Here is a 12629-nt window from a genome sequence, read left to right on the forward strand (position 1 = left end):
GCACTCTGGACAGGGTACCCCCAGGGCACAGCTCGGCTTCCGTGGGGAGCAATCAGACAAGGGGCAGATTCACTGTGTCTAGCAGACTTTTACAATATGTCACCATATAGTTCAAAGAACATGATCTGCTCTTCAGTCTGTCTGAATCTATGTACGCAAAGCACTCACGCATGGTAGGTTCTAGTTGGTACAAGCACAATGGGATGGCTATTCTACCCTAACACATAGATATTTTTCCAAAGTACGGACCTGTATTTTTCCACTTTTCACCCATTAGTGTGGCTGATGAGAAGCTATTGTTCATGGTCAGCCTAAAGAGACTTGTTTCTTTTCCAAGCCCTCTGTCTCTAAGGACAGCTTTATGGGAAGCAAATGGATATAACAGATAAGTGTTGAGCAGGTATATCCAACAACACTGTGGAGTGCCTCTAGGAAATGTCTGAGATGAACTAGCCAGATTTACTAAATAGTAGCGAGCAGGAAAAAAATCCTAGACAACTTCATGGCAAGATGATCTGGATCCCCAGACTAATTCCCCCCTATTTCAGGCTCTTACAAAGATGAGGTTCTTAGGCCTGGCAAAGACTAGAATGATTTAATTTTGATTAAGTGCACAGAATCAAGATAATTTACCTAAGCGTATCTTTCAAGAGCTTTTTCGTCAACCATAAATTGATAAAACGTAAAAACATCACACACACATACAGACACACACAAATTTGAAAGTAGCAAGTATAAAGTCATTTATAAAGAAATAGAATATCTAGTCAGTTTGGATTTTAAACATCTAAAAAAAATTCAACAACATAAAACTAGCTCGAACTGACACAGGACAAAGTACTTAGAAAGGAAAAAGTTTCGGTGCTGATATTTTAGACCACAGAGGCCAATGGCCCCTTGTAGGGGGTTTCTGTCTTCTTGGTCACTGCTGTAAGTATTATTTTGTTTTTAGGAGGTAAACCTCTGCTGATGAGGGCAGAAACTCAAGGAAATAAAGAGTTCAAGGAAATAAAACACAAAGCATCTGTTTTCCCAAATGCCTTTTCATCAGAAATCTTGGAGATCTCCTGTGTGTTCTCTAAGAGTTGGTTCACTTTTCTCCTCTCTAGTCTCCACCACTGCCTTTCCCTTTAGCTCGCCAGGCCTCCTTCTTCCCGTCTCTGGCCTTTTAAAAGAAGGGCTGGTCCCCTAAGGGCCTGGCCTTATTTATTCAGTTTCCAGATCTCTCCCACAGATTGCTTTGAGGTGGGTCCTTTGCCACTAAAGAATAGAAACTTGCAATCAGGTCACCCCAAAGGTGGGAGTCCTACAAGGTCTGTAGCTCCTGGAAAGCCAAGAAATGAAAACAAAATCCTGTCCTTGATCTTTCTAAAGTGGTCCCTGGTATCTCCACTATGCTTCTTTCACAGCTCAACTTGTACCACTGTTTTGTTTGTACTTAAAAACCCAATCGGGAACACTAAGTGGCTCCGGATTGAATTTTTTATTAAAGAAGGAAATTGAGATGCTAATCAGGCCTTCGGGGATCAGTGGGGAAACCACACGCTTAGAATCCTGTTTGTGAGGAAGGAAACGTGGGGCAGACTCCAGTGAAAAAAACGTTTTGAAAGGGAATTTAAGAAGTCAATGTCCAAGAAATTAGAAATATATTTATATTTTTATAAGAAGTTTCCATTGCTTTTGTCAAATGTTTCCTAAAATTATAGAAGTGATTATGTTCTTGAAAATACCTGAACCTGTTCAACTTGGAGACAAACACAAATGAGATGTCCAGTTGAGAGCTGCGACAAGATTTCTAATGGAAGCATTTGGGAAAATATGGGTTGGTGTTTTATTTTCTTGATCTCTTGAGTTTCTGCACTTAACAGCAGAGGTTTGCATCCCAAATAATAATAATAATAATAATAATAATAATAATAATAATAATAATAATAATAACAACAACAATAATACTTATATCAGTGACCAAGAAGACAGGTGACCACCTACAAGTGGTGGCCATCAGCCTCTTTGGTTTAAAACATCAATGCAGAAACGTTTTTCCTTCCAAGTACTTTGTCCTGTCACTTTCCTGCGCCCAAATTGGCTGCTGGCCCTTTAGTTCTTGACGTGTATTTCACTGAAGGCCTTGGCACATCTTACCTCATTCCACGCCCTTTCTCATCTTCCCTGTTTTTTCCCCAGGCCCCCCTCACTCTCTCTTATTCACCACCCCACTCCCCTCCCCTCCTTGCCTTAGTGGCCACCCACAGTCCTACACGTTTCCCCAATAGCTGGAAGAGCCACCTACCTCTTCTCTGCAGTTTACTCTCAGACTTTACTGCAAGGGAGGCTGTCCCACACCAGGGAAGTGAATGGTGGGCAGAGATGTAAATATCAGCTACTCGGCCACACAGATTCTTCACCGTTACCCTGCTATGGGTAACTTCAAATACGTCACACTAAAATAAAGACCAAAGCTCAACTGGAAGAGAGCGATTTATTGAAGGACAGTCCTATAAGAACTGTCCAATCTGCACTGGTCTGGGATGTGAACAAGAATATACTTTTATTTGTGTTAAGGAACTGAAATTTGAGAATGTATCTGTTATTGCAGCAAAGCCGAGCCTAGCTTTGGTTAACACAAAAATTGGTATGAAAGTGAGGTGCTGCCATTAGAAAGAAAGCGGAGGGGAAGGGAAGAAAAACATAGAAAGAAAGGAAAAGGCCCTAAAATATGTGGTAGTAGCTTGGAGGCCAGCTATAACTAGTGAGGAAGTGGTTGTTAGAGGCTATAAGGGTGATGACCCATCTTACATAGCGGCAAAATATTCTGCACAATTCTCATTGAGATAAAGCAGATAATGAACTTACAGCCTTAGAGGGAGAGACTGGAAAACAAAACGTTAGTAGCGTGTGATGGTCGCTGTGACTGTGTTTTGCTAGGTGTTATAAGAAGTGAGCTCAGAAAAGGATTGGCAGGTTTATAACCAGGAATGAAAGGGAATAAAGTCAGATTCAGGGTCTTGAAGAGAGAAAAGATGAAGCTGATTCTTAACCCCATACTGTAAAAATAAAAATTGAGATAAGTTTTGAATGACAAAGGCTGATCCAGACAGCCTCACAACAAGAATCAAATGGAAGGTATGGCCGGTACATCCATAGTTAAAAACTCTGAATGAATCAGCTGGCACACACAACACTCTTTCAAGTGGACAAAATGGCCCAGAGAAATGATTTAACTGCATGGTCTCTCACTGGCACCTCTTAGGTTCAAAGGACTAGGAATGAGAGAGCGTGAAAGATGTATGTATGTATATTTCTTTGTTCCCGAGTATTAGAAAGCAAAGAAATACAGCAGATCTAAACAGTTTGTATACACTAGAGCTGTGGTTGTGTTTATTGGCAAATGGAAATAACTAGAATCAAAGACATAGAAGTTGACCAGATGTTTAAGAGACTTTTGGTACCAAAATTAACCACAAGTCTGTGGCTACATGAAACTTAAAAGAAGCCTTGAGCCCTTAACTTTCTTTAGGTGGGAAGCAGGCTGAGAAAGCTGCTTGGCCTTCGGATGTAGGCAAAGAGAATAATGGAAAAGGAGTAAGTTCCCAGTGTGGATCTAAAGACCACAGAAAATAATGAATTTGGGGGCATCTCCCAGAGAATCAGGGCCTCTCACAGTAGATGCCCAGTGGGATTCTGGAATTGCTGTGGATCCCTAACTGCCAAGTGTTGCCATCTCTTCCCTTTCTGAATGGAGTATTAAAATGAGTATTTTGCGGTTTGGGTGTATGCTAGATGCTATATTTTGGGTGTGTGTAGTTTTTAATGTGCATCCTGGCCTCATGTAGAGACAAGCACATATCACCCAGAGATCCTGGACTTCGAGCCTGAGGCCACGACTTAGGGGACATTTGGGTCATCTCCCTTGGGGAGAGGATGAGCACATTTTGCCGGCGGGAAGGAATGTGAGTCATGTTTTCGGTGATTAAAAGGGCAAATTTTGGTAGTCATGTTTTCATCAATTATTTCTGGCTTTCTACTTTCTGGGCACATGGAAGGATTATATTTCCTGGCTGGGCGGGGGTTTGGGACAAGTTCTTGCCAACGAATGGTTGGGAGGGAGGCATTTAATTGTCAGGGCTAGACCTTCCAGGACCTCTGCTGGAATGATCCAGATGGGGCTGCTCCTTCAACCCCAGTCCAGAATGAGGACAGAGAGGTGCCCACCCGGGATGAATACATTCGGGAGACATTTGTTGGTTTAAGCCACTGAGATTCTGGGTTTAGTGACAACCTCACCTATTCTGCTGGTATACTTGCATCCCTTAAAACCGCTGACTGATGCATCCTGTGTAAGAAAGCATAAAGCCCTGAGAAGAATGAAGGCTTGGGAGCCTACTCTGCTAGAATTTAAATCCCTAGCTCTACCACTTACTAGCTCTATGACCTCAGGCGATTATCCTTTCTAAGCCTCATTTTTCCCATTTGTGAAACAGGGATAATCACTGTATGTGTTTCCTGGGGCTGCCGTAAATGACCGCAAACTTGGTTGCTTAAAGCAACAGGAATTGCTCTCACAGTCCTGGAGGCCAGGAATTTAATGTCAGTTCACTGGACAGAAATCAAGGTGCTGGCAGGGCCACCCTCCGGGAAGGCTCTGGGGGCCACTCCATCCTTTGTCTCTTCCAGTTGCTGGTGGCCGTCAGCATCCCCTTGCTCTGGCGGCATCAGTGTCAGCGGCTGTGTCACTTCGCTTTCTCCTCCTCTGAACGTGTCATCTCCCTGTGCCTCTCTTATAACAACACTTCTGCTAGGATTTAGGGCTCCCCTGGATAATCCAGGATAACAATGACGATGATGATGATGATAATGACAGTGATAGTTTTTCCTCACATCTGCAAAGACCCCTTTTCCTTCTAAGGCAATGTTTACAGTTCCAGGGATCAGGACCTGATATCCCTGGGCTGCCATTCTTCAGCAACCTACAGTAACTACACCCACCTCAAAGAGGGTTCTGAGAATTTAAATGATATAATACAGATAAAGCAGTCATTTAATATTATTTACTTCTTCAACCAATAATATTAGCGAGGCATTATCATACGAATGTAGCTTACCGCCCTAAAATGTCAAGTCTTAAGATACCAAGTTCCTATTTTAGACCCCACAGCCCACGCAGTAGGTGCCACATAAAACTTAAAGAGACATTAACTTCAAATACTGTCAGTAATCAAGGATCTCAAATTCTGTAGTTACAGCTTGGAAACTATTCTTGATTCAGAACTAACACTTTTTGGCAGTGAAACCAGATAGAAGGTAAAGGCATGACTTCTGGGTACAGTTTAATTTGGATACTGCACAGTTTGGCCAGAGAACCCTGTGATCTCTAAACAGTCTTTAAAGGGAAAAACAGAATTTCCTTTTTACCTCCTTGTTTTTTTTTTTTCCAGACGTAAAAAAACCAAACCTTGTGCTAAAACATGATTACCTATATTCAAAAACACTATTTTTTGAAACTCTGGCCTTAAGAAATGGTTATAGTGTTATTTGGGTTTAGTGTGTTAAAAAAAAAAATCTTACGGAGTCAGAAATATTATTAGTGAGTGGAAGTCCAATAAAGAGAGTCTGTGCAATAAGCCGTGCAGAGCCTAACTAAGCCTCCTGCTACTTTTTACACCATGTTAATACTGATGCAAATTGACTGGGTTTCAGTGCCTGATAGTGGGGACTCTGGGAATATAGTCGCCCCCAATCCTTCTTCTGCTGAGCCCTGCCATTAATCACCACTTGCCTGTCTTGAGATCTCCCACGGTTTGGTCACGGCTCCAAGGTCACAGGCTGTCATTAACATTGATCTGAAAAACAGAACCAAACAAAACAGCCTGAATAATCTTTTGTTGCCTTCTTAAACAAACCTGTCCTAGATACATAAATAAACAAAATGTGGTGAAAGCCAGCTCACATCTTCTTTTCCTCAACAAGGGTAGCACTGTTTATGGTCCCCAGGTTTGGCATCTCCATCCTGTGGCCACACTGCTTAGGGAAGACAAAGCTGGCACACACCCCAGGTGGCCCTTTTGTTTTGTCTGCGGCAGATCAGGGAAAGAAAAGCCCGGCATTCTCTATATCTGAGCTAAGCAAGCTCTGCCTACAATAATTTGTAACGCACATTGCTTTTTATTTTAACTATCAGCGAGGAAATCAGTATATAATAGTATAAACATGGCTGATGAATCTATTTACCAGCTTACCATTCATTGATAGGAATGGAAGAAAATCTACACCCAGGAGGCAAGGCACACGCCATGTTAGCTGCTGCTTTTTCCTCTGCTCCGTGGATTCACGGGGGAGAGCCACACTGTTTCACTCCAGTTTACTACCTGGCGACAACCATGGTTTATAAGCATTATGAAGAAACATATTCAGCTACAGCTTCCCTTAATTGGAGCACACAAGAAACCGCAGGAAAGATCTGAATCAGATTTCTGAGGGGCGGATTTCTATTGGGTTTAACCAGAATCCACACTGAACTGGGGACACAGAAACACAGGGAACATTCAAAATGTACAGAGCTCTGGTGCTTATAATTTGATGTAGTAGGAAGAGGAAAAATAAGACACACTCTTTGTCCCAAATTTGCTTTTTTTGTGAACGCAGCAATTGGTGATGAAAAGTAGTGCCAGATCTAAGCTGGGAAACCACATCTTGGCTAACTCCTGCAGGAAGAAAGGGTGTGTTGTTAAAGGTCAAGGGCTGCCCTGATGTCAGGTGTTCACATTTCATACCCCACCACATTCCACTGCCTTGGAAACATGTCTGCTTCCCAGATGGCAGAGCATGCCTAGATGGCAGTGGGGTTTGTGTAACTTTCCCCAGAGACCCCTCCAGGGAGCGAGGCAGAGCGGCAGGTAACAAGAGGTCATTCAGAGCACCACCAGGCATACCAGCATCGGCCGCCCTCTCACGGAAGCCCCCACACACCGGGGCTTGGTAAGCGCTATGAAGAGAGACACATCTGTCTAGTCTTCATATTCCATCTTCTGTAACAAGTACTTCTGCAGTGCACAGTGCCTGCCTCTGTGCTAGGTGCTTCCAACTAACCACTCATTCCTAACTAAATGAATCCTCATCATAAGCTTTGGAGGTGGGTGCTCTGATTCCTATTTTACAGAGAGGTAAATGGAAACATGGAGAGGGTAAGTCACTGTTCCAAAGCGAGGAAAGGATTCAGGATTCTGTGCTTCTCACAAAGCTACCGGACTCCCTCTTGCTACACTCCGATGCTTCTCATCTTAGGTTCTGCTGATACCAGAGTGGGACAAGACTGCAGGAAAAGCACTGGACTTTGCAGTCTCCCTCCTGGACAGGAAGTAATCTCTGTGAGGTTGCCTACTTGTATTGTAGTTTGGATAATTACTTAGGCTCCATTTACTTGATAATTTGAAGCTTACTTTTCAAATTCATATTCATATCACCATTAATCAGTGAATCAATAAGTTTATTGATCTGCTAGGTGCTCAGATGATGATAATTCTACAGCTACCATTTATTGAGCAGGTACTACAGGGTGATTTACATAGTCTCCATATGAGGCAGGAATATCATCTCCATCTTATAAAATAAATAGTGCTTTGCGTTCCTTGATCAGAGAGGTTAGGTTGATTGCCCGAGGTTACACAGCTAGGAAGTATCAAAGAGAGGACTGGAATCCATAAAGTCTGACAGAAGAGTCTCTACTTTCAGTGAATATTTTACAGTGGAGCAGAACGTCTTTATAGAGAAGGAAGACAGGAAAAGGCTGGGAGGGAGGATGGTGGAGTGTCTGAAACCTTTATCAGATTGGCACTGGGAATTCATTAAGGTTGGGAACTGGGTGGGTGGGGGCTGGAGCTCAGGTGGCTACACCTTTAAGGAGAGAACTTTAGGTGGTAGGTGTGAAACTAGTCTGAAGAACGGAAGCAGGGAGACCAGTTGGAAATCCTTCATTGACAAGGGCCTGAAACGAGGCAGGAAGAATGGAAAGGTGAGGTCAGGGTGGGGATTACACAGAAAGAACTGAAGGAGGCAAATAAACATCTTCATCTTATTTTTTAGATCAAGTCTCTGCAAGAAGTGCAAGGTCTTTTCTAGAGGAAGAGAGCAGCAGGGAGGGAGTTTTACCAACTGTTTTAGTCTCGAGGTCCACGTAATTCTAGTCCAATTTACAGTTAAGTGGTGCAATGGAATGAATGACTGATGCGGAATGAGGAGGGCACACTCCCTCTGTCCGCGTGGGTGGGTAAAGGACGGTGCTGTACATAGAGAACCTGGTACCACAGCAGGTCAGTTTTGTCATGTCTCTCCTCTATATGCCAAAAGTAGCTGAATAAAAATGTTGTGATAATGGTTATTTTCTTGGTTTGTTCTCTAGTTTTAAAACAATTAGCAACTTAAAAGGAATAAACTTAATTTTAAAGATATAGTCCAAATCAGTAAAAGATTTCCTGTATGAACTGAATTTTGCATTTATTGAACAAAATATCACACCTCGCATTTTGCACTGTTTCACTGTTTTAAATTTCAAACACAAATAAAACCCCCGAATGGTCACATAAATGACAGAATAGAAGTAACTTGAGTTATGTTTCTTCATTCTTACCATCACTGTGTTATCATTGCTTACTCTGAACACACTCCAAACTACACCCGGAGCCAGTGCAAAAGGTTCTGAACCATTAGGAACTTACTTTTGAAAGTGTGAACTGCGTCCACCTGTGCCAGGGGCTAACTGTATAACTGGGCGTCCTTGGAATTAGCTTACGTGTCCAGTACATGTACAATTAAAGGATAAGTAGTAACATGCTAATTTGAAGCTTTCATATCAATTATTTGGGTACTCAACAGTAACCTCAGCAATTCTTTACAACGTATACCAACAAAAAGATTTTTCTCAGGGAAGAGTATCTCATCATCGACATTGTTTAGATTGTAGACACACAGTAATGACAAAAACCAGACAGACTTTTAGTTGGTTTGATTACTATTTTAAAATTCTCGAAGACAGAGCTCCCTCAGAGACCCCCAGCTGGTGCGCATGGTCAGAGCCTAACCATGGAACCGGGAGGGCGGGCAGAGCTGGGGGGACGTGGAGAGCTCCTGGAGCACCTCTATTTTACATACTGTGCTTCCAAATAAGATTTTTTTTTAACATATGGGGTCCCTGCCAAAAATGTTTGAAAACCTCTGCAGGAAAACATCTAGGTGGAGATGTAGAATAAGCACTGGCATTTTAGGAGTTTTGTTTAGAAGAGGCCAGGCCCAAGTGGTGGGAGACATTTGAGAAGAGATGGCAGCTGAAACCATGAGGATGCTGAGCAACAAGAGAACAATATCAAAAAACAGGTCCATGGGGCTACATTTCGGGCATAGTGGGGAGGAGCAAGGGCTGGGCAGGGACGAAGAGGAGACGGCAGAGTCAGAGAGAAAGTAGGATATCCAGAAGAGCATGACTTTGCAGAATCCAAGGCAGGAGAGGGTTTTAAGAAAGGAACAGCCAACGCAATTAGAGGTTTGTGAAGAGATCAAAGAAGCTAGATCCTTGGGAGGTGACCAGTGACTTTCAAAAGGAGTAGAAATCACATTTCACAGACTAACTACCCCCATGGAGGAATGACTAACTACTCTGTGGTGAATCTATACTTTGGAATACTATGCAACGATAAAAGATGATGCGTTATGGACATGGAAACAATTGCAAGGCATATAGTTGAGCAAACAGCAAGTTCAGATTGATATGTAAATATATAATATTACATGTTAAGACAAATTCACACTAGATGGTAGTTTTCCTGTGGGTGTACATGGATGTACATGCTTTGGAAATGATCTGGAAAGATGCAGCTGACTGATAACAGAGCATAGCTGTGCAGCAGTACGGGAACTGGGAGGAAAGCTCAAAGGAGAGTGGGGGCTTTATCTGCAATGTTTCAATTTGTTACAGAAAAATATATTCTTATAATTACTTGCGGTACTAAAAATTATTTTTAAATAATTGCCTTGCAAGACGTTAGGAGGAGTGAGAGTGAAGCGTGGAATTGAAGGGAAGGAGAGAACTAAGAATGGACCTTGAGAAGAAGGCAGATTTTAGAGACGATTTTTTTTGGCTAAGGAGATGGAAGCATATATTTGGGCCTAGAGAGGTCATAATGAAAACAAATAAACAAACCCAGATTTTGAAAATACAAGCCAAAGGAGTACAACTGATACAGTGAGTTTGGGGGTGGGGGGTGGGGGAGATGGAGGGAACAGAATTAGGACACAGGTGGAGGTACTGGTCTTGAGGAAGGGAAGGTTCCCTCTCACCCTCAGGAAAGGACAAAGAAAAAGGTCTGCAAAGATAACACAGAGAAATATTAATGCAGAAAGGGTAGAAAAAGGGGGTCCTCTGGTGAGAGAGTATGAAGAGAGGTCAGGTGCACAAGGAAGGGGCAGGCAGAGCTCTGAGTTCTGAAGCTGGTGGCAGAGGTTACACACCGTAGAGCAAACATGGGAGATGGGAACTGTGACAGGGATCCCTCTCGGGGTGATTCCAGTGGCTGTCTGGCTGTGGGGCAGACACAGGGAGCCCAGAATCCTGGCCTCACGAGCTTTCCTAGGAATACTTAACAGCTTTGAACAGAAATAAGACAGCAAAAGGTCTGAGGATGTGTGAGGAGGGGACAGTGGAAAGCCAGTGCATCACAGAAAGAGGAACAGTGCCTCAGCAGCTGGACCAGCTGTAAGTGGGGGTTAAAATGGGACAAATAAAAATGATGGTTTGCTGCTGTCTTTTCTAAACAATTGGGAGGAACTCCTGGGAAAAGCCTAGAACAGACTCCTTATTTCCACCACCAAAGGTGTTCCCGTTGGTTTTCTATCTATAATACCTGTTGTCTGTAAAGAAAAACAAAAGTTAACTCTCCACTTTCCTTTATTCTCTGTAACTTTGTATTCTGAGGTTCAAAAATCCCCTCTCTCCACCAACTTGCATGCTGCCTTCTCTGGAAAAAGAGGACGTCATGGCTTGCTGAAACTGAACCGATTTGAATATCATTTTCTAATTTTAAATGCAAATTTATGGAAAGGAGGCAAAAATATAATAAATTAGAAGACAAAAAGACAGTCTCTATCTTTTCTCTAATTATTCAACTAATCTCTAACTTTGAATGTAAGCTAAGATTTGTTACTTTAAAAATCACTTCCGTGCTCTTAGCACTGTCAGAAAAGCATGGCTAAATCTTTAAATAAGGAAGAAACACATTAACAAGAACTTTTTCTTACCGAAATATATCACGATGATTTTTGAGGTTCCAATCACATTCTCCTTTACTGACAAGTTCAAAGAATTCAGTTCTCCTCCTGCACGAAATCAAATGAAGAAAGAAAGAAAAAAACACCTGGAATGAAATTTCTCAGTCTGCAGGGTGACATAAATACATTTACGGGAAAATATAAGACCACCTGAACCACGTAACTTAATATATGAAATCATGAGGTAAAGCACTATCAAAATAAATCACTTAAAAAAAAATGTTGAAGCTTCAAGAAAAAGCCACAATCATTTCTGAATGTATTTACAACAGAGATTATTGAGACATAAAACAGAAAACAATGTGGTCCTGCATTTAGGATTACTTGCTGTGAAGCCCTTTGGCACTTACTGAAAATCAGAGAAGAAAAGCAAGGACAAATAAAAAGTAGGCACAATTCTGGAATGTTCTTTTGTCATTCAACATAGAACTGAACTGTAGGATAATCCAAGATAAGGTAAACTCCCTGGCAGTAAATTCAGGACAAATACTTTTTTCTAGTTAAGAAAATAACTAAAATAACTATTTCAGTATTTCAGTGCTTAAATATATGAGCTATGAAGGAAAAAATAACTGCTTAAACAATAGGTCAGTCACCTACTTGTTCTGCAACCTTGGAAAGTCACTTAAAACCTCTGAGCCTCATTTCCTAGCCTCTAACATGAAGACTAGATGTGCTAACTCACAGTTATTGTGAGGATAAAATGAGATGACATATGCCAAGCATTTCGTATAGTGTCTGCACATTGTAAATGCTGGCTACGCACATGTACGGATACACATTTGGAGATGTATAGATATGGAAAAGAGGAGGGAATATCCTCAAGTTGTAAAAATAAGGGTGATCTACATCTATTTTCAAAACTCTTTTTAAATCTAGTTATATGACTTTTCATTATTATAGTGAGAAAGGAAAAAAGAAACATCACTATTTTGATTTTTTAAGAATCATTTCCCATCTTGGCACTTCCTAGTGAGAGATTGTTTAAAGGATCCTGACACACTGTTTCCCAAAGTGCATCCCACAAAATGCTAGTCTTAGGAGGTATTCCATATAAAGGGATTTCCTGGTCAAGTGGGTTTGTGAAATGCTGCCTGTAATCTCTCTCTCTCTGAGTTTCCAGGCCATATTAGCCTTTTGAGGGCTCTGAGAAATACTGAGATAGAAAAGGCTTATTTAACCTTAAAGCACAGCATTCCATAGTACATACTGATATTTTAAGGAATAACCTTTGGAAAATACTACCATATCATTTATGGTGGAAATCAGAGTACGATCTTAGATCCTTAGTGTTGACTCATTGGAGTTTGGAGAAC

General features: G+C 41.7%; 1 protein-coding gene across 3 annotated transcripts in view; it reads right to left on the reverse strand.

Moving 5' to 3' along the window:
• Nucleotides 1-12629, reverse strand: part of PDE11A (phosphodiesterase 11A) — a 326658-nt gene that overhangs the window by 39260 nt on the left and 274769 nt on the right. For all 3 annotated transcript variants that reach the window (XM_019739326.3, XM_019739325.3, XM_074338486.2), the window contains 2 exons: nucleotides 11284-11361; nucleotides 5777-5840 (listed from right to left, as the gene is read on the reverse strand). In XM_019739326.3, coding sequence (XP_019594885.2) covers nucleotides 5777-5840; nucleotides 11284-11361 — 142 coding nt within the window. The remainder of the gene's footprint in view (nucleotides 1-5776; nucleotides 5841-11283; nucleotides 11362-12629) is intronic.

This window comes from Rhinolophus sinicus, chromosome 17, assembly GCF_057876585.1.
Source record: "Rhinolophus sinicus isolate RSI-liver-muscle chromosome 17, RSI-T2T, whole genome shotgun sequence".
NCBI lineage: Eukaryota > Metazoa > Chordata > Mammalia > Chiroptera > Rhinolophidae > Rhinolophus > Rhinolophus sinicus.